The 22,878-nt window shown below is 41.5% G+C and overlaps 1 protein-coding gene across 2 annotated transcripts in view; it reads left to right on the forward strand.

The window, feature by feature from the left end:
• Positions 1-282: 282 nt before the first annotated feature.
• The window catches only part of itga8 (integrin, alpha 8), a 239,702-nt gene continuing 217,106 nt past the window's right edge, over positions 283-22,878 (forward strand). The window contains exons 1-6 of one of the 2 annotated variants that reach the window (XM_068012828.1): positions 283-798; positions 1,086-1,216; positions 3,155-3,255; positions 3,979-4,102; positions 5,599-5,660; positions 7,354-7,399. In XM_068012828.1, coding sequence (XP_067868929.1) covers positions 617-798; positions 1,086-1,216; positions 3,155-3,255; positions 3,979-4,102; positions 5,599-5,660; positions 7,354-7,399 — 646 coding nt within the window. In that variant the 5' untranslated portion in view covers positions 283-616. The remainder of the gene's footprint in view (positions 799-1,085; positions 1,217-3,154; positions 3,256-3,978; positions 4,103-5,598; positions 5,661-7,353; positions 7,400-22,878) is intronic. The other variant, XM_068012819.1, reaches the window with a different exon arrangement.

Consider the following 22,878-nt stretch of genomic DNA (forward strand, 5'->3'; position numbering starts at 1 on the left):
AATTAATTAGAAAACTTTAAAATCAAAAACGAACTTCTTGAAGTTTGGGAAGTATTACAGAATTGATTTCCTCTTTACAATTAAAACACATAAATATTGCACCAGGTCAGTACTCGGGGCTCCTTACATTTGTCATGGCAGCAATGAGTGAAATAAGACACACCGGGAGGTTACAAGTGATTTGCTGGACACAGGGTGGACGGCGCAGCAAATGGGAAGATCGCACTTCTGAGGTCGAGACGGATTGAAGATCAGGTTTGAGACGCTTTCCCACCATAAAAGGACAGCTCTTTAATGACGCGAGCGGTGTGGGGAAGCCGCCTCCCTCCCAATGCTGTCCAGATTAACAGGAGGCGAGAGAGGGAAGTGAAAGGAAGGTCTCAGAGTGCACACAGCACGGCTGAGAGCCCGGGATCAGACACACACTCACACACACTGCAGAGCAGATCTTCTCTCCCCCGGGGAATAGCCAGGCTGTCCGGCAGCATCTGTGGAGAGAGAAAGCTCAAGAGTTAACCTTCCAGCTTGGTGATCCTTCACTGACAGGACGGCGGCGCATCCTGCCCTTACTGTCAGCCTGATCCCGGCTCCCCTGGTTATTGATCCCCGGCCCGCGATGTCTGCCCGCCGCTGCTGGCACAAGGCCGCCCCCCGGAGCCGCTTCTTCCACTTGCTGCTGCTGCTGCTCCCGGGATGTGTCGCCTTCAACTTGGATGTGTCACAGCCGGCGGTGTACAGCGGACCCCAGGACAGCTACTTCGGCTACTCGGTGGATTTCTACTCGCCTGATCAAAACACGTGAGGAACATTCTCTCCCCCTTTCTATTTCAAATAATAGATCGGAAAAAAAAACAAACCTTTCAAGAGTTGCCAAACTTCACACCTTGTTGTTGCAAAGTTTTGTTTTATTGCGTGAAACAATTCGTGTGTCTGGTCACTCATTTAAATTATTGTTGCCCAGTAATTCGGAGCATGTGATGAAGACAGTTTGTGCCGTGCACTTGGAGTTGGTCGAAGTTGATGTTAACGATTTGAGTCTTAAACTTGTGTTTGTTTGTTTTTTGGTCGGGGGGGCGCGTCTTCAGAGTAAATGTCCTTGTCGGAGCTCCGAAAGCCAACACCAGCCAGCCCAGGATAGTGGAGGGAGGAGCGGTGTATTTCTGCAGCTGGGCAGCAGGAGGTGCCACTTGCAGCCAGATCCCCTTCGACAAAAGCAGTAAGTGTGGAGGAGCATCCAGCTCCCGGTGCCACTTCTCCCCAGTTCCTGAACTTGTTCCTTCCTCTCCCGCTGAGCTTCAGATAAACCCCACAATCTGTCCAAAAAAAAAACACGCCAGGAGAACTGCAATCGCGTGGTAGCATTTTATTTCTCCCAACTAACTCTTACAGGGCTCCTACGAAACTATCACTTAAGAGTTACATATAGGACTAAATTACAATTTTAAAAGATATGTGTATATGCTATTCAGCTTGGAAAAATGTATTTTTAATTCCACTTCTCATACTAAATATTCTACGAAAGGTATAAGGCACGTGGCATATGGTAAAAGAATATAGCCATAACTTCCTAATTTAATTCTTAAAAATGAGCTGTCCTTGAGTAATCAAATTTGATCATTTAGATTATGACAATTTCAAAATTGATACAAACTGGATTACTTCTTTAAACATGTTACGTGTTTGCTGACAATAGAGTTTCAGGGCATATAAAATGTTTCACCCCAATGAAATGTAATCTCAGATTAAATAACTTCGAATTAATTGCATCAAGTGAGAATAGATGTTATTCTTGTCAATGCCTAAGAATTAACAAAAATCTGCTATGACGTTATATTCACTCTATTGACGTAAGTTTGGTGCTAAAAGAAATCAAATATACATTTTGTTTTTAAATGTGAATCTCCTTTTTAAAAGTTACATAAAAGGTAAAATATAGATGGAAATAGCTGAAATGAATGCTTACATGAATTCATGTGTTTCAGTTTTGAGAAATAGTAGATTAGAAATATTTACAACTCTCAAAAGCCACTGTTCAGCCAGTTTGTTTTTGTATAAATGTCAGATATTTCATTAAAGGATCTGTAAGTCTTGATGGCAAAGAAAAAGATAAACAAAGCAGTTTGTGCAGGATTCATGTCCTAGGAACTAGAGAGGGTTGAGGTGCAGGGGATGGAAGATTGCTGAATATGATTTCTGATAGTTGTGGAACAGCAGAAGCAAATGCCCTCCTCAAATTGAATTTAACATTTGTTGACAGCTTTTTTATTACATGTTTGAAGTGAAGCTGTACAAGGACAGTCAAGCACTCCTCCTGCTTAACAATTCATAAAGAAGTTCACGGACAGGCAGTGAAATTGGGGAGGGATGAACATGTGGGAAATCAGTTTGCTTCAAAAAGAGAGGGGGTGAGGAATTGTCTGCTTTTTATTAAAGACTGAGAAGCATCATAATTGAGCTGATTCTTTAACCAGATGGTTCCTTTTATGTTGACATCTGCAAAGTATACGTTAAACAAAGTTGGAGAGATGTCTCCGGTTCTGTGTATATATAATTAAATCATGAACCAGTTTTTACTCTTTTTTTAAAAAGAGTAATTAGAGAAATCCATATTCTGTTAGGAGGAATTTAATGACATTGAATTGTTTTACTTATCATTTGGAATTTTAATCATCTAAAATTGGTATTTTTGGAAGTATATCACAGCAGTCATCTAAATGGAGAAAATTATCATGTATGTGTTTATTATAAATTGAGAATTGAGCAGTACAATAAGAAACATGGAATTATACACAATAATTACTGAGCAAAACAAAGTGGTTACATCTTTCTTTGAAAAATCTATTGAGAGCTTGATCATTAATAGTAAAAGAACTCTAAAATAACACAAAATACTAAATCATATTGTTTGTGCTTGATAACCTTCAAGGGTACACATGTAATACACTTAAAATACAATTACAAGGTGGTAATACAGATAAAGTATAATTACAAAGTGACAATGCAATATGTCGGCATGATACAACCTGCAAATGATCTCAGTGAGACAAAATAGTATGAACAATTATTCCCATATAAATGTTTCGCTATCTGTCAAGGAAATAAAGATCTTAAAATACTTGAGGACATGCATCACAATCTTTTTTTCAAATATTAGGTAACAGAATCATCAGAGTTAATGGCACAAAGGAACCTATTGAATTCAAATCTAATCAATGGTTTGGGGCAACAGTCAAATCTCATAAAGAAAAGGTTGTGGTAAGTCCTTAAATATTGTAACATTCAACATCTTGGATCAGTTAGATGTGTGCTTTGATATTTTGTATTTATAGGTATCTACCTTACAGGTTCTTGCTACTGAAATTTGTGAATGGTGAATAGGAATGTATGTTACTTATTTTTTTAGGTTTACATTGTAAAAGTGTAGCATGCAGCATCAATGCGAAACACTAAAGTTTTGTACAGTTTCTAACTTCTGGTTATATTATTTGTATTGTTTCATTTCTTTTTGCAATGGGGGCGTCATGCTTTAACTAATGTCCATTAGGCAAATGTTATGAATCAGCTGGGTAAATAAATTAATCACTGCTGGGAATGATACTGTAAGTACTGAATGAAACAGTCATCAATCTGTTATGTAATGACTAATTTTAGATAATATTGCGTCTGAAACTTCCTGAAGTGGGATTATATTTATGTAGTCAGATCTTTTTATATTCAGAAAAATGTTTTAAAAAATTGTGATGAGAGAGTTGCAGCAATAATACTGGTACAAACATTAGACTTTTACATGGGTTAGAATTTGAGTTATATGTGATATTGGGGAGTAACTTGTTGGAGAAGTAATAAAAATTCCAGCTCAGTTATCATGTGACTGAGGCTTAATAAGTGTGCCGTTTTAACAAAAGATGTTGCTGGTGTATTGTAAGAAAAGAAAATGATTCCCCATTTTGGTTTAATTGACTTATTTTTAATCAATAGGCTTGTGCCCCTCTATATCATTGGCGAGCCCTTAAATTGACTGAAGAAAAAGACCCAGTTGGCACCTGTTATGTGGCAGTTCAGAATTTCAGTGCCTATGCAGAATATTCTCCATGTCGTTCTGGTAGGTTGAGCAACTGACAGAGTGAACATTTCTATGGAATTTATGTAATTTAAAATGTTCACTTTTTCTTTATTTCCTGTTATTGTGCCTGATTTTTCCTGTTGAGTAACTTTAGGTGGCACATATTTAATGTTGGAAAATATTTACTAATGCTATTTGTGCATAATATTACCATTTGGTAAAAATATGCAATGCTAAATTCTTCAGATACATTCCCATTCTTAGAAAATATTTTAGAAGTGCATTTTACAGTATTCTTTAATTTTAAAAAAATCATACAATTGTATGGAATCACATATAAAATAGGGGACTAAAATATTTTCAAATTCCAGGTGATTCATATAAATAATAACTACGCCAGTGGAATAAAACTAGAAAACAACATGCTCCATAATGTGTTAAAGTAGCAATGCTATCAAATTAAACTGTTACGCACTCATAGACATCTGAATATTTTAATATAATTGGTGATGGGAATGCAGTTTCTTTCTTTATTATGGACATTGCAATCATCTTAATTTAGTTATTCTAAATAAACAAGTTTCATTAAAAATTGTTTCTTCAGAACTTGTCCTGTATGAAATAGTTAACCAAATATAATGAAACATTTGCTCCAGCAGCCAACATGGTGGTGTCAAGTGCCATGCGATCTGCTTTAGTTAGGAAGATGGAACAATGTGTGCCATGGCAACTCACAATGTAACGCAAAAGGTCCCTATATTTTCTATTTTCTTACGTTTGAATACTCCTCAACTGCACAGATCTCTGTCCACTAGTACCCTGGCTGACAAATGCCGTGACTTGTCTGCTGAGATTAGTCAAAGCTAGGATTAGATTCTTGGTCACCCCTGCTTGGGGTTCAAACGCAAGCATCATATACAATGTACTGATCACTGTGATGAATCTGGCTATTCAAAGAACTGAAGTTGCTCCAAAACATCCATGGTCAGAGTTCTGCTTAGAGATATTTTGCAGTAATTTGTGTGAAGGAGTCACTATTATGTGAACTTAAACTAAAATGAATACCAGGGATAATTTTCTGTACTACAGCATTTGAATATTAAATGTAACACTTCTATGAAATTGGAGTGACATTATACTGTATGTGATGGAGTGTTCAAACCCCAAGCAAGGGTGACCAAGGATTTGAATTCTAGCTTTGACTAATCTCATCAGACAAGTTATCACATTTTTCAGCCAGGGTGCTGTTGGGTTGAAATATGTGCAGTAGAGGAGTGCTCAGTCTAAAGGTAAAGGAAAACTGAAGGAACTTGTTGGATAACACTGATAACTGCCATGGCCCAGATTGATCCATCCTCCTAGCTGAAGCAGAGAGCATGGCATTTGAGCCAAACATCCATAAAAATAGGAATGCATACTGGTGCATCTGTATCCTTTAATTTTTTTTAAAGCTATTAATGTCATATTATTTGGGCAAAAGGCAATAAAATCATTTGTGATTTATGAAAGCAGTGTAAATTTTATACCTATTCCAGACCAGCCGGATCCTGAAGGTCAAGGTTTTTGTCAAGCAGGATTTAGCCTTGATTTTACCCAGGTAAGCTTGTCATTGTATTTTAGTTTATTTACTGTAGAAAACTTAATAGATATCCTAAATGATATACCATCTGTATATGTAGAGAAAAGGAAAGATACGCCAAGCACATAACTCAGGAATAGTTCCAAGTTCTGTGCAAAATATATAATGAATATAGCAAGTGCCTGTGCTGAGGAAAGGACGATGCCACTTAAAACCTCTTTGACTAGTTTTTTTGTACAAAAGGTAGAAATCAAAGGTCATCTAAGAAGCAGCTGAAAGCAACACAAATGACCTTTGTTGACTTTTTACAGTGTTATAATTCTTCGGGTGTTATGGACAAGACCTTTCCAACAGAAACATAGAAAATAGGAGCAGGAGTAGGCCATTCGGCCCTTCGAACCTGCTGCGCCATTCATTATGATCATGGCTGATCATCCAACTCAGTAACCTGTTCCCGCTTTCTCCCCATATCCTTTGATCCCTTTTGCCCCAAGAGCTATATCTAACTCCTTCAAACAATAACTATGCTTGGATGTGAAACAATACTTGATGTTGAGTCTTAAGTACAAAGAAGAAATGCCAAAGCAAAGAGACACATTCCTGTATACATTGTCAGAGCAGGTGCCTTGTAAATAACTTGATTAGTAAATCTTTATACTATTTTCTTATTATTATCAAAGTAATGCAACATTTGTTGCAATGTTATAAATTAATATCCTTTTGAGTAGCATCTGGTTAGTAAAATTGCCTCTACAGAATGAATCGACTGGTATTTGATAATGAGATGAAGTGGATATCTGATCATAAATAAGATGGCTTTGTCATGAAGCTTGCTGTGTTAACAGATCATCTTGTACCCAAACCCACTTATTGAGAAGAACGTAAACTGTTATAGCAATATGAAGTTATAACCATGCCGTTCCTCAGGGCAGTTCTTGCCAAATTTTCATTGAGAAAAAAATTAAATCAATTTAAGTGCAGTAGTTCTAAGGAGAATGTGTGTATAGAAAGCAAGAATACTATTGTGGTTGGAGAGCAATATCTTAAATAAAGGGAAAAGCAGGAGGTTTATGAGAGAGTGTGAAATTTGTGGGTATGCACCTGCCTGCAGTAAGTAAAACGAGTAGATTGAAAATGAAATCACATACCACAGATTTTCAATATCCATGAAACAACTGAACATGAAACCGTGAAGATTAGAGCATGTCTAGGCAGCTGTCAGAAACAAACGTTCAGTAGCTTCGATACCCTAGCATTTTATATTCAATTGATTCACAGCTCTTTAGCATTCTATAAGTCCAGTGTTGCTCATATCTTTTACAGCAATATCTGCCTATGCAAACAGAAAAAAGCATGATACCTTAGGTATAAAACTTGGCCTCATCCAGACATCTGGCATTTTTTCTGATATTTTGTGTAAAAGATTATGTTACTGTGCGTGTCCCATGGAACATATTAAACCTTCTGTATTATGACAGCGTGTCAAACACAATAAACTTTACAGACAGGATTATAATCACTTTTCTGCTATTCTTCATTGCAATTAATGATATTCTTGGTATAGTAATATTTGTTTAATATATTTATACTTTATAAAGTCTCTAACTGTCATTTTTAACAAAGTTGCCAATATGCAGAGAGTAACATTATATTGGTTACAACATTTCATGTCTTCAAAAAATGAATTTACAAAATAATCTAATTTATCTAGAATGGGAACCTGGTGCTTGGAGGACCTGGCAGCTTTTACTGGCAAGGTAAATCAGTAATATCTTTCATAGATTTCCTTCAGAAAGGGAAAAGAACAAGCTCAGTTGTGCGTATGACAGTGTAATTGCAGAACCGCAAGGTTGTCATTAGTTTAGCATGGCTGTCAGTCATCCAGATTTCAAGGTACTTAAAGGGTGTAATGTGATTTAGACTAATATTTATTGACGCGGTTGCTTAGTAAGGGTTGCTTTATTTTTTTGTTCATAAATCAAAGTGAGCAGTATGGATTAAAATGCCTAGCTTCATCCTGCAAAGATGTAAAATGACAAGTAATGCTTAAATGTAGAATCATCCAATGATCTAAACAATTCTGCTTAAAATATTTATTACTGTACTATTGATATAGTGGTTGTGTCCTAATAACTCATATGGTTCCCATGATGTAGACACAAACTAACAGAAACATTGATAGTACTTGCCGGAAGTTAGGTTAGAGACACAGAGAAGTTGAAGCTCATCAACAAAATGGTATGGAGCATTGCAAGATGCAGGAGCTTTCAAGGTGGACCTAATGTGTGCTGTGTGTCTGGTGCACATGTTTTCCCCAAATCAGGCCTGAACTGAGCCAGACTTCATAGTCCAGGGATCTGGGTGAGTTGGTGTGTCTGCAAATGGGTGGGGCATCATCTGGGGCTGAGGCTAAAATTAAAGTTTACATAGATATGTTGGCCCTATATGTGTAGGGAAATGGACTTGTTGAATCGATTAAAGGCCGGCTCGGGTCTGCAAATGAAACCCGGCCCGAGCCCGACAGAACCACATCCAACCCTGAGCCTGAACCGGCCCGAGTCCTTTCATTTTTCCCCGCGCCCGACCCAACCCGACCCGAACCCAACACATGTCGTCAGGTCCCATCCGGTTCAGGTCGGGTAGCCATGCTCTAGAATCGATTAACAGATGGTATGGGCAAGTTTGTGTTTTTCAGTGAATTGTTTAATTTTTTTATGTGTTCTGTCATGAATTTTATTTTTAGTCATATTAATGGAATTGGTGAGCAAGTATCATGGTGGCTGCATGTCAGAATTTGTTTTATGGTAGTAAATGACACTACAGAGATAGTTTTGATATCTGATTAGTCTCTAGTGGCATGATTCTGGGATGTGATTGGTAAATGGGGCATGGTCTCTGGGATCAGAATGGTCGAAGTTCAGAGATGCCATTAAATTCTGGATCTGCAATCTGGTTGGTTGCTGGGACTTTACACAATGTGCTGGAACATTCTAAACATGACATAGCTAGAAATTCACCTAATTACAAGATATTTTAACATATTTATGAAGCTATAGTTTTCCCTTGCATTAAATAAAATGAATTCTACTGCTACTTCTGGTCTAATGTTACAGTGAGGGTGGTACATAAGTAGAAACAAGCTATCTCATTAGTGTCTGCTATAGCACATAGTAATGAAACATGGATGGAAAATGAAAGAGCAAACATCTAAAACGATAATTTTACACATTTTGGTATCTTTTAAAGAATAATGCTTCAGATTATAGAATCATAGAAAGTCTAAGGCCCATAAAGAGGCCATTTGGCCCATCGTATCTGTGCCAGCTGAAAAATGATCCATTCATTCTAATCCCACCTTCCAGCATTTGGTCCGTAGCCCTGCAGCTTACAGCACTTGAAGTACATATTCAAACTCCTTTTGAATGAGCTGAAGGTTTCTGCCTCAACTACCCTTTCAGGCAGTGAGTTCCAGACCCCAGCACCCTCAGGGTGAAAACGTTTTTCCTCATCTCCCCTCTAATTTATCCACCAATCACTTTAAATGTATGCTACCTTGTCACTGACCTCTCTGCTAAGGTGAATAGACCCTTCACCTCCACTCTATCCAAGCCCGTCAAAATTTTGTACATTGCAATCAGATCTCCCCTCAGCCTTCTCTGTTCCAAGGAAAACAACCCCAGCCAATCCAATCTTTCCTCATAGCTGCATTTTTCCAGTCCTGGCAACATCCTCATAAATCTCCTCTGTACCCTCTCTAGTGCAATTAAGTCCTTTCTGTAATGAGGTGACCAGAACTGCACACAGTACTCAAGTTGTAGTCTAACCAATGTGTTATACAGTTCCAGCATAACCTCTCTGCTCTTATGTTCTATACTTCGGCTAATAAAGGAAAGGATTCCATATGCCTTCTTAACCACCGTATCGAACTGTCCTGATACCTTCAGGGATCTGTGGACATTCATTCCAAAGTCCCTCACTTCCTCTACATTTCTCAGTATTTTCCCATTAATTGTGTATTCCTTTGCCTTATTTGACCCCCCCAAATGCACCACCTCACACTTCTCCGGGTTGAATTCCATTTCCCACTTTTCTGCTGATCTGTCCAGACCATCAATATCTTCCTGCAGCCTACAGCTGTCCTCCTCGCAATCTACCACATGGCCAATCTTTGTGCGTTCTGCAAACTTCTTGATCATGCCCCCTACATTTATGTTAAAATCGTTAATATATACCACAAAAAGCAGGGGACCCAGTACTGAGCTCTGCGGAACACCACTGGAAATAGCCCTCTAGTTGCTAAAACAGCCGTCAACAATTACCCTTTGTTTCTGCCACTGAGCCAATTTTGTATCCACCTTGCTGCATTTCCCTGGATCCCGTGGGATTTTATTTTTTAACCAGTCTGCCATGTGGGACTTTGTCAAAAGCCTTGCTAAAATCCATGTAGACCACATCAACCGCGCTACCCTCATCTATCTTCCTTGTTACTTCTTCAAAAAATTCAATCAAGTTGGCCAGACAAGCTGGACCCTTAACAACTCCATGCTGACTATCCTTAATTAATCTGTGCCTTTCTAAGTGACAGTTTATCCTGTCTCTCAGAATAGATTCCAATAATTTGACTGACTGGCCTGCAATTATTCGGTCTATCCTTCGCTCCCTTTTAAACAGAGGTACAACCTCTGTCTTCCAGACTCATCCATTAATTTTCTGCCTTCCATTTTAATTTCTGATTTTGTCCCAATTGAATCTACCCTGAGGTCCCCATCCTCCTGCCAAACTAGCTTAAACCCTCTCCAACAGTGTTAGCAAAACGTTCCGCAAGGAACTCAGTCCCGGCTCTGTTCAGGTACAACCTGTCCAGCCTGTAAGGGACTCATCTCCCCAGGACCGGTCCGAGTGTCCCAAGAATCTAAAGCCCTCCCTTCTGCACCATCTTTCCAACCACACATTCATCTGTCTTATCCTTCTATTTCTATACTCACTTGCGCATGGCACTGGGAGTAGTCCAAAGATGACTACTTTTGAGGTCCTGCTTGGTAATTTCTTACCTAACTCCCTAAATTCTGACTGCAGGACCACATCCCTCTTTCTTCCTCTGTCGTTGTCCGATGTGCACCGCAGCCGCACAGTGACATCCTTGACCCTGGTACTAGGGAGGCAACACACCATCCTGGATAAAAGCAAAATACTGTGGATGCTGGAAATCTGAAATAAAAACAAGAAATGCTGGAACCACTCAGCAGGTATGGCAGCATCTGTGGAAAGAGAAGCAGAGTTAACGTTTCGGGTCACTGACCATCCTGGATTCATGTCTGCGGCCACAGAAACACCTGTCTGCTCCCCTGACTAGTGAATCACCTATCACTATGGCTCTTCCAGTCTTCCCTGTACCCCCCTGTGCAGTTGAGCCACCCGTGGTGCCATGGACTTGGCTCTGACTGCACTCCCCAGGTGAAGCATCACTTTCCTCAGTATTCAGAACGGAATACCTGTTGGAGAGTGAGATGTACTTAGGGGTTTCCTGCACTAGCTGCCTGATTTTTTTTGTCTGTCTGGTGGTCACCCACTCCCTCTCTGATGCCCTGATCATTGTTTTGAAGGTTTGATGGTACTGTTTTAAAGCCCCTTGTGTCTGTGGATGGTATACTGAGGACTTTAACTGTGTTATACCCAGATCACTCATAACTGCCTGTAAAATTTTAGACAAAAATTTGGAACCCTGATCTCAACCGGTAATCCATATTGAATGAAGAGCCCTCAAAAATAAAATATTAATAATGGGAGCACCTTCATGACAAGAGGACACAGTGAGGCTGCAAAGAAATATAGACTGGTTAAGTGAATGGGTGACCATGGGGCAGTTGGAGTATAATGTGGGGAAATGTGAGGTAATTCGCTTTGGTAGTAAGAATAGAAAAGCAGAATATTTTTTAAAAGGTGTGAAACTTCTAAATGTTGATAGTCAGAGAGACTTGGGTGTACTCATACAAGGAACATAGAAAGTTAACATGCAGGTACAGCAAGCAATTCGGAAGGCAAATGACATGTTTGCCTTTATTGGAAAGGGATTGAAGTACAAGAATAAGGAAGTCTTGCTCCAGTTGTACAAGGCTTTGGAGAGACCACAACTGGAGTACCGCATGCAGTTTTGGTCTCCATATTTAAGGAAGGATATACTTGCATTGGAGGCAGTATAGCGAAGGTTCTCTAGATTGATTCCTGGGTTGCCCTATGGTGAGAGGCTGAGTAAATTGGGCCTATACTCTCTGGAGTTTAGAAGAATGAAAGGTGATCTCATTGAAACAAACAAGTTTCTGAAGGGGCTTGATAGGATAGCCATTGAGACATTGTTTTTACCATGGCTGGAGAATCTAGAACATGGGAACACAATCTCAGGATAAGGGGTTGATCATTTAGGACTGAGATGAGGAGAAATGTCTTCACCCAAAGGGTGAATCTTTGGAATTCTCTACCCCAGAAGGCTGTGGATACTCCATCATTGAATATGTTTAAGGCAGGAATAGACAGATTTTTGGTCTCAAGGAACCAAGGGATATAGGGAGCAGGCGGGAAAGTGGAGTTGAAGCAGAAGTTCAGCCATGATCATATTGAATGGCAGAGTAGGATTGATGAGCCATATGGTCTACTCCTTCTCCTATTTCTTATGTTCTTATGTCCCCTTCCTGAGCTCTCTTCCTGGTACATTCTTGACTGTATTGGTGCTATTTCCTGTCTTACCCCAAAACTAGAAAATTTAATCAACTTACCTTCCAATTCCCACCCCTCCCTCACCTTCATATGGTCCATCTTCAACTCTTCCCTTCCCTTCCTCGACTTCTCGAACTTCATTTCTGGGTATCAACCAATATCTACTATACAATGACTCCCACAGCTACTTTGACTACACTTCATCACACACTGCTTCCTGTAAGGACTCTATTCCATTCTCCCAGTTTCTCAGTCTCCCTCACCTCTGTTCCGACAATGGCACCTCCTGTAACATTGCTTCCAAAATGTCTTCCTTTTTCCTCAATCGATGATTCCCCCTTCCCCCCCCAGCCACTACCATGGTTGACAGGGACCTCAACCATGTGCATTCCATTTCACCAGTCAGCGGGCCAGCAGTCCTTAGCCCCAGCAGTGCCAACGGGAGCGGTGGCCACTGCTGGGACTACATGCAGCTTCAGCAGGAAGAGGAAGGATGGCTCCCAAAAGATGGTAAGTTTTTGCGGCCTCGCTGGGGACAATCGGCCAGGCCCCAGTGAGGCAAGGGTTGTGCGGGGGGTCAGTTGGGGTGGGGGGGAGTGTTGTGCATTGGGGGCAGCTGCAGCTTTGGGGGGCGGCCTCCCCACCTCCCACAGGGCGCCCAATCAGGAGGGCCCCAGCCCAGCCCGCAAGAAGGCCGCCAGGTTTTACTAGAGGGTTCGCGGAACCTTTGCTGTCCGGCCGCCGCAGGTAAAATACCAACGGCGGCGGGAGGAGGTCCTTAAGTGGCAGTTAATTGGCCACTTAAGGACCTTGATTGACCTGGGGCGGGCGGGCCTTTTCACAGAATCACAGAATAATACAGTGCAGAAGAGGCCCTTCGGCCCACCGAGTCTGCACCGATGCATTAAAGACACCTGACCTGTCTACCTAATCCCATTTGCCAGCACTTGGCCCAAAGCCTTGAATGTTATGATGTACCAAGTGCTCATGCAGGTACTTTTTAAAGGATGTGAGGCAACCTGCCTCTACCACCCTCCCAGGCAGGGCATTCCAGACCGTCACCACCCTCTGGGTAAAAAAGTTCTTCCTCAAATCCCCCTTAAACCTCCCGCCCCTCACCTTAAACTTGTGACCCCTCGTAACTGACCCTTCAACTAAGGGGAACAGCTGCTCCCTATCACCCTGTCCATGCCCCTCATAATCTTGTACACCTCAATCAGGTCACCCCTCAGTCTTCTCTGCTCCAGTGAAAACAACCCAAGCCTATCCAACCTCTCTTCATAGCTTAAATGTTCCATCGCAGGCAACATCCTGGTGAATCGCCTCTGCACCCCCTCCAATGCAATCACATCCTTCCTATAATGTGGTGACCAGAATTGCACACAGCACTCCAGCTGTGGCCTGACCAAAGTTCTGTACAACTCCAACATGACCTCCCTGCTTTTGTAATCTATGCCTCGATTGATAAAGGCAAGTGTCCCATATGCCTTTTTCACCACCTGCCCTTCTGCCTTCAGAGATCTATGGACAAACACGGCAAGATCCCTTTGTTCCTCGGAACTTCCCAGTGTCAGGCCATTCATTGAATACCTCCGTGTCACATTACTCCTTCCAAAGTGTATCACCTCAAACTTTTCAGCATTAAATTCCATCTGCCACTTTTCTGCCCATTTGACCATTTCTTGCCGCCACTCTGCGTAAAATTGCAGCAGAGGTGGGAAGGCGTCGGGAACGGCCCCCTCGCCTCCCGCTCAATTTTCCGGCCCCCCCCCCCCACCAGTCCACTCATTGGGGGGCCGTAAAATTCTGGCCACGTTTCAGGTCTGTGACTGTTCATCAGAACACACATTTTGCTTTTAGTTTACATCATTTACTCTACTGCCCATCTCTCAGTAGCTGCTTCATCAGACATCTGGCAGCCCATCAACTGTGATTTACAGGAAACGACTGCACCAATGAGGAAGCTGCTCCAAGTTGCTTGCATGGACAGGACAAGAAGCTGTCACACTCTCTCTGCCAGACGCCCATCTCACCCTTGGTGACTGCCTGTCCTGTGGCTGCCCTGCTAATATCAAGGGCCTCCTCTTCCTCCATTAGCATCAATAGTGCCCAGTGGAGCACTCCACTCCAAAGTGACTCCTCTCGCAGGCGTTGTGTGCTCGTTTTGCCTGCAAGATGTAGATGAAGAGTGTTAAGACTGTGATACTTCCCACCAGAAGGTCATGAGGCAGGTTCACGTGTACTGATCCTGGCAATTTACCGTGCATCAGTTTAACTCAACATCTTCCTAAAGCTAGAGTATGTGAACCCTTCCCTCGGGTGAGGAGTCGACATTGGCACACATGTCATACGTTTTCCTGGGCAATGCCTACCTTGAGGCCCTTCTGCTCAGAGGTGTGCCAGGATGTATTTACTTCATTTCTGCCAGCTGGGTGTTGCATCTTACTCACCTTGCCAGAAGTCTGAAGGTCATTGAAGTGCTTCCTGCACTGGACCCTTATCCTGCTCACCACACTGCAGCTGCTGTCCTCTCATGCAACCTGTAGCCATGCCTGCTTTGTTTGACTGGCAAGCCTTCCCCTGCTGCACTCAGGAAATAAACTGTTCCTGCAGGCTCTCACCGCCTCCATCCGAACCTCGAGGGAGGCACTGCTGAATCGTGGGGCCGCCCTTCCAGAACTGCCTGCCATGCTGCGGCTGCACTCTCCTCTTACTGACTCTGTGATGATACAGTCTGCCTGCAGCCACATGGGGTCCTCCACGTCCAGCTCCCACCTCCTGAACATGCCCACCATCCCTAATTGGACGGTAATTGCAGAGTTGAGCCACTAATTGGTTGCCTATTGTAAAATTCTGCTGGAAGTCACGCTACAACCTCGAGCGGAGTCGGGATTCAGAAATGGTCCCAATGTTGGGTTCATGATACTGCCAGTAAAATCCAGGCCACTAACTCTCCACAGATCCTGCCTGACCGGATGAGTTCCACCACTTTCTGTTTCTATTTCAGATTTCCAGCATCTGCAGTATTTTGCTTCGTATTGGAAAAATTACATGTTGGTACCCATAGTGTCATACATGTCCCATCAAGCCTGGGTTGGGATGTTTGAATAGGATTTTACTTTTAAAATTCCAAAGCCAGTAATAATCCAACGTGGAACTGATTTTCTATCATAGTTGGTATGCCTAATTTGGATTACTTTTCTAAAATACACACTGTACTCTAAATAACAAATAATATCCACTACAATTCATTTTACTTAAGCCGGCTAAAACAAGTAGTTTCCATGTAAACAGAATGATAAAGATCAGCATGTTTAATCCAATCTGCTTGTTTTCAAAAGAGTTTCAATTCTTTTGTCCTTCATTTGAAAACGGCCCAAAGAAAATCCTGAGTCAACTGAAAGTATCAGCGATTATATAGCATCAATTAGTAAATATTTGGTGAATGAATTGGATAGACAGGAAAATGGAAATCACATTGAATTTACTGCTTTAAGGCAGGACAGAATCCAGGAACAACTCAGTCTGCTCAGCTGAGAGTTCCTTTTTACTGCTTGATCAGCATTTGCTTTGTTATTGTTCTCATCCCCCTTCCTCCAGTTTTCTTCCCTATTTACCTAATCATGGGTACAGTTTCACAGGCAGCTTTCCAGGATGACATCAGATGGCCACCCCTCCATTTCTCAGTTTAGGCAGTAAGGCTATTTGTCCGGGGGATATTGCATGACAGCTTAGCTGAATCTTGTTTGCTCTCAGTTTTCCACATGTGCATTTTTCCAATAAGAGCCACTGAGTGTCAATCAAGAAGTGTTTCTGCTGACTCCACAATGGCTCCCAAGCACAGCTTGCATTTGATTCTTAATTACTGCCCTCCCTACCCTTGCTGCACACCACTCCCTGCTCCCCCCAAGCCCGACTCACCTTCCACCCAATCATTTATCCGCCTCTCCCTGTTGCCCTGCTTTCTCCCAATTGCTTACACTGCTCTCCTGGTTGGATTAGAGGTCGCCACAATGCAATTTCTAGTATTTCTTTAATCGACCTAAATGTGTAATATGCCATACATTGCACTAACTGTGATTTTTCTATTCATTGCTTTTCATTTAAAATGTTAACATTTTATTGAAAGACTCGAACATTCTGTGGGACAATGGCTTTGTATTGTTGGTAAGTGAATGTATGCAGGCCTCCAATGATAGTGCAGCGGAGGTTTCTTGAAGGTTTTCCCGCTTGTCCTCTGTAATTTCGAAAGAAGAGCCATAGAGACCCTGGGAAAATGGAAGTGGTGGCAGGGGGGGCGGGGTGGTGGGAGTAGGGTGGGACCCTGCCACCTTCCCACCTCCGCAGAAATTAAGTCCGCCAATTGAGGCCCTTAATTGCCCTGACCTACCTGTGGCCTATGTCCAGCGACGCTCCTGGGCCTCAGGTAGGTGCTCCTTCGGCAGCAGCCACTGCCTCCATGATAGCGCTGCCGAGGGTGGGACTTCCATCACCGGGGTTCTTGATCCTGTAGAAGGCCCGCCGCCATCCACTTAAATGCCTAGTTGGCACTAGATTCGGCAGACCTTCTGGAGAAGAGGTGATGTGGGCTTGTCAGTGTTGCTTTTACTGGATGTCGAATCCGCCATCACCAGCTTAAAATCCCAGCCATAAGATTTATCCAGATAAACATAAGGTTAGAGTAATATATCTTGTATTAATATTTAACCGTAAAGAACATTACACTGACCCCAGTCTTTTCTTGCCCATGTTCACGTCTGTATTGAAGACCTTTCTTTAAAGAGATGTTAGAAATTGCCAGTGAAGTATATAGATCGATATGTGGATCTTCCTCTATAATGCTCATTGCAGCATTCGTTTATGAAAATATAATAAACAATTAACAAAGATAAATTATAGTCTCGGGCTAATTTACAGCTTACACTGAAAATGTACAGAATCGAAGCTCAATCCCCAAAACACCAGTACAGATCCGAGAATCTGCTAATAAAACTGGAATTTGACTTATTCAATTATTGTGATTCAATCGACCTGTAACAGTTAGCAACCAATAAAACTTACCAATGAAACATAGTTAGGGAGAGTACTCAATTTAATTGATTCCATGAATCAAGGGGTTAAGCAGCAATCAGTAATGCTGAGAATATCCTGTTCTAAATATCTAAGCATCAATATTCTCTTAAAATTATAGTTGCATTGTATGGTATTTTCAATTTTTCCTTGAATTTGTGATCTGTGGGTTTATAGGTAGCCTCCATCCAGGCTTTCAATAGACCTATCCTTTGAACCTGATGCTAGGAGTATAAGAGAAGCTTGCTCTCCACTTGTCTTCTCTACTTCTTTTCCTCTGAGGAAGTGCTTGATATTGCTCAGTACTTCCTGTTTGCATGAATGAGCTTGACTAATTTCTTGGGGACTAATGGGAAATAAGCATATTATAGCACTGTTACCACAGTGCATTGGAGTAACAATAAAGTGCTCTACTATGCAGATGTTTGGACCGATGTTAAACTTTTTAATTTCCTGCTTTTTTCTCCTACTAATGATCTCTTGGCACTAGCACCCTCTCAGTCCTTGCCAACTCACCTTCATAATGTCTTCAGGTTTGGCTCAGTGGTAGCACACTCACAAGAACAAGTTATTTGGTCATTTTTCTCAGTTTCCTTGGATTACAATAACCCAAAATTGTGCTGATTTTGAGGAGGGTTCTTTTTTTTCCTGAGTTTTGCTCAAACTTATTTGCATAATGCAAAATGCAAATATGGTCATGCACCAGTGCAATCAGGCAGCACTTCAGACCTTTTGCTTTAAAAAATATCCTTTGACGTATTTAAGAGTGGTAACTTGGTTCAGTTTGATTAATACAGCTGAAAATGGGTTTATCACAAAAAATGAGCATATTAGTCACAATGTCTAGTCCACCACCTGAGCACCCCAATTTTAAATATCAGTAAATGACTTTAAAAAACTGTACAGAACCATTTGCTAGTTATCTTGGTGCACAGTAGCCAGTTTCCTAGTAAATTAAGAGATAAAATTCAAAAGCTTTTAAAATATGCCAACTGGTGTTCTTTTGTCTAAAAATTGGCTTAATTTTGAGTCCCTCCTTGAAGGTTCACAAATGAGCACAATTTGCAGAAACTCACAATGGTGATTCATTCAATTTGGGGGTGTGGTCAGTTTGTGGGCGGGAGCCGGCTTCTATAGCATTTTTTTCAAATTTAGTGCAAAAGATTTGTGCTGGACATAATTTGCGTGTAAAATTCCATGGTCTTTTGCTTTGGTTTCGTCGATTTCAGGCAAATTGTGCCAAAATAAAAGCACGCAGCCAAGTGGAAACTCCAGACCATTATGTTTACCAAAGGAGCCATTGCGGAGACTTGTCTTCATGTCTTGGTATTTCTATTTCTATGAAACTGTTGTTAAGTCTTCCCTTACTACATACCTGATAGGGCAAGCGTGCAAACCACCCTTGAGTATCTGGCAATGACAGTTTTAACACAACTGTGCATTCCATGAGAACAGCTAAGGCTCACTCTGTTGATTACCTTTCCCACACTGTGATGATCAGGATAACACTTAGCGTGTGTTCAGTAATTTTTTTTTATTTGTTCGTGGGATGTGGGCATCACTGGCTAGGCCAGTATTTATTGCCCATCTCCAGGTGCCCTTGAAAAAGTGGTGGTGAGCTGCCTTCTTGAACCGCTGGAGTCCATGTGGGGTAGGTACACCAACAGTGCCGTTAGGAAGGGAGTTCCAGGATTTTGGCCCAGTGACAGTGAAGGAACGGCGATATATTTCCAAGTCAGGATGGTGTGTGGCTTGGAGGGGAACTTGCAGGCATTGGTGTTCCCACGCGTGTGCTGCCCTTGTCCTTCTAGGTGATAGAGGTCGCGGGTTTGGAAGGTGCTGTCAAACCTACTTCAGCTAAATTGTAAAGACATTTTTTTGTTGGAAAAGTGTCCTTTCCTTCTCAGCAAAGCTGCTTGCCTATAGGAATTTGGGTATATGCAAAGATTGAAATAACACATATGAAAGAAGTACGTGCATTATATAGTGTCTTTCATGACCCAAGGCTGCGCCAAAGCACTTTATAACCAATTAAATACTTTTGAAATGTAGTCACTATTGTAGGAAATGCGGCAGCCAATTTGCACACAGCAAGATCCCACAAATAACGTGATACTGCCCAGATAATCTGTTTTGGTAATGCCGATTAAGGGATAAACATTGGCTAGGACAAAGGTAAACTTCTCTGCTCTTTTTTGAAATATTGCCATGGAATTTTTTTATGTCCAGCTGAGATGCAGCCTTGGTCCTGTACAGCTTTAAAACATTTGTCACAGTCGCTAGAGATAAAGAAATGTTCTAATACCTTACTGGGGAAGAATGCCAAATGGTGAAGAAAATATTCCTGTTTCTGAGTCTTGTTGGTAAACCACTGTTCAGATTTACTTTTACTGTTAAATCTGTCCACTCCTCTTCAAGAAATTGAATAGAAAGTTAAACTAGCTCCATAACAAATTATTAAAAGGTAGTGCATCTGTAGCAATTATAGGGAATGACGGATTAATAGCCCTAATCCCATTGCTGAATAAATTATCCAAATACGAAGTTGTTAAATAGCAGAAATTTATACAACAGCCTGAAATCCAACATTTTCACTATAATGCTCCACTTCGCAAATTCATCAGATTGGTGTTGTTTGTTGAAAAAAGATTATTTTGCTTAGCTTCATTGAGCACTGACCATTTGAGGCCAAAGTGCAAGAAGTCTTCTTGAAACTTGCAATTTGTGCCCTACTTGGATAAACCTTTAAATTATAAAGGAGAAATTGTATAATTCAGTGATTTTGTTAGTTTCAGCTTTTGGTGTAATTGTTTTGACACTGATAAAAGAACATGGTTAAGCGAATGGAACAAAGGAAGCTTTTCACAGTATAAGGGAACAGATTAATTCTCCAGCATGCCATATGTTGTGTAAAACAAAGACGGCACAAATGTTTTTTTTACAATATTGAGCTGGTAAATTGAATTTAAGTAAACCTGTTAGGGTGTTGTTATCCAAGGTCATTTTGATGAGTGTTGAATTACTGTGACTTTAAATTGCGTCTTTTGCATCACAGAGTGTTTAGGCTACCAGAGTTCACTCTAGATAAACAAGTGTTTATCAGTTATTTGATTTAGAAAAGAATCATATTATTTAATAATGCAGGTTAATGTATTATATTTGCATTTTACAGCAGGCCACTTCTACATTCTTTCATTTGCCCACAATTAAAATCCAATGTGTCAATGCAGGCAGAAGGTTGAAATTATGTAGCAGAAGAATTTTAATGGGATCCCTTGTGGTGAACAAAGTGTTTGCTTTGTGCAGTCATTTCCATTCTACAAATAATGTAGAATGCCCAAGGAATTAATTGTCGCCAAAATAATTGACCTTTTTTTCCAAAGGAAAGTGCCCCATTAGCAACTTGACTGCTTCCTGCTTGCCTAAGGCCTCTCAACTGTGATCCCTTGGTTAAGTACTGATGTGCCACATATTAGCTCTGGCCTGTAGTTAGTTAGCTGACCTCACCTGAAATGCTGGCAGCATGCTGCAGTTAGTCTTTATGTCATGATGTACAAAAAGGTTTAAAAATGGCCAGTTTAATTATTTTGAATCACTGTACTAGAAGTGCATCTGTTTGGCCACCAAGTGAGAAAAAGTTCGGATCGGGCTGTAACTGCCCCCAGAATCAAAATGCCAGCTATCATTCACTATTCAATTTCATATATGAAAATTGACCATTTAAAGAAAGCATCTGGATCATTTCCAGGTCCCGACCTTGAACAGCGTCCACGTAACACACCCAATGCGATTTTTGAAGGCATAGCCAATTAGTGGACAAGAAGCCAATTAAGGATGGTGGCCGGACTCTGGAGGCTGGAGGGCCAATTTAGAACATTACAGTGCAGTACAGGCCCTTCGGCCCTCGATGTTGCGCCGACCTGTGAAACCATCTTACCTACACTATTCCATTTTCATCCATATGTCTATCCAATGACCACTTAAATGCCCTTAAAGTTGGCGAGTCTACTACTGTTGCAGACAGGGCGTTCCACGCCCCTACTACTCTCTGAGTAAAGAAACTACCTCTAACATCTGTCCTATATCTATCACCCCTCAACTTAAAGCTATGTCCCCTCGTGTTTGCCATCACCATCCGAGGAAAAAGACTCTCACTATCCACCCTATCTAACCCTCTGATTATCTTATATGTCTCTATTAAGTCACCTCTCCTCCTCCTTCTCTCCAACGAAAACAACCTCAAGTCCCTCAGCCTTTCCTCGTAAGACCTTCCCTCCATACCAGGCAACATCCTAGTAAATCTCCTCTGCACCCTTTCCAAAGCTTCCACATCCTTCCTATAATGCGGTGACCAGAACTGCACGCAATACTCCAGGTGCGGCCTCACCAGAGTTTTGTACAGCTGCAGCATGACCTTGTGGCTCCGAAACTCGATCTCCCTACTAATAAAAGCTAACACACCATATGCCTTCTTAACAGCCCTATTAACCTGGGTAGCAACTTTCAGGGATTTATGTACCTGGACACCAAGATCTCTCTGTTCATCTACACTACCAAGAATCTTCCCATTAGCCCAGTACTCTGCATTCCTGTTACTCCTTCCAAAGTGAATCACCTCACACTTTTCCGCATTAAACTCCATTTGCCATCTCTCAGCCCAGCTCTGCAGCCTATCTATGTCCCTCTGTACCCTACAACATCCTTCGGCACTATCCACAACTCCACCGACCTTCGTGTCATCCGCAAATTTACTAACCCATCCTTCTACACCCTCTTCCAGGTCATTTATAAAAATGACAAACAGCAGTGGCCCCAAAACAGATCCTTGCGGTACACCACTAGTAACTAAACTCCAGGATGAACATTTGCCATCAACCACCACCCTCTGTCTTCTTTCAGCTCGCCAATTTCTGATCCAAAGCTCTAAATCACCTTCAACCCCATACTTCCGTATTTTCTGCAATAGCCTACCGTGGGGAACCTTATCAAACGCCTTACTGAAATCCATATACACCACATCCACTGCTTTACCCTCATCCACCTGTTTGGTCACCTTCTCGAAAAACTCAATAAGGTTTGTGAGGCACGACCTACCCGTCACAAAACCGTGCTGACTATCGCTAATGAACTTATTCTTTTCAAGATGATTATAAATCCTGTCTCTTATAACCTTTTCCAACATTTTACCCACAACCGAAGTAAGGCTCACAGGTCTATAATTACCAGGGCTGTCTCTACTCCCCTTCTTGAACAAGGGGACAACATTTGCTATCCTCCAGTCTTCCGGCACTATTCCTGTCGACAATGACGACATAAAGATCAAGGACAAAGGCTCTGCAATCTCCTCCCTGGCTTCCCAGAGAATCCTAGGATAAATCCCATCTGGCCCAGGGGACTTATCTATTTTCACACAATAGGAGGCCCTCCCACACTGAGAGAGCAGCAGCCACCCTGT

This window comes from Heterodontus francisci, chromosome 2 (assembly GCF_036365525.1).
Source record: "Heterodontus francisci isolate sHetFra1 chromosome 2, sHetFra1.hap1, whole genome shotgun sequence".
Lineage (NCBI taxonomy): Eukaryota > Metazoa > Chordata > Chondrichthyes > Heterodontiformes > Heterodontidae > Heterodontus > Heterodontus francisci.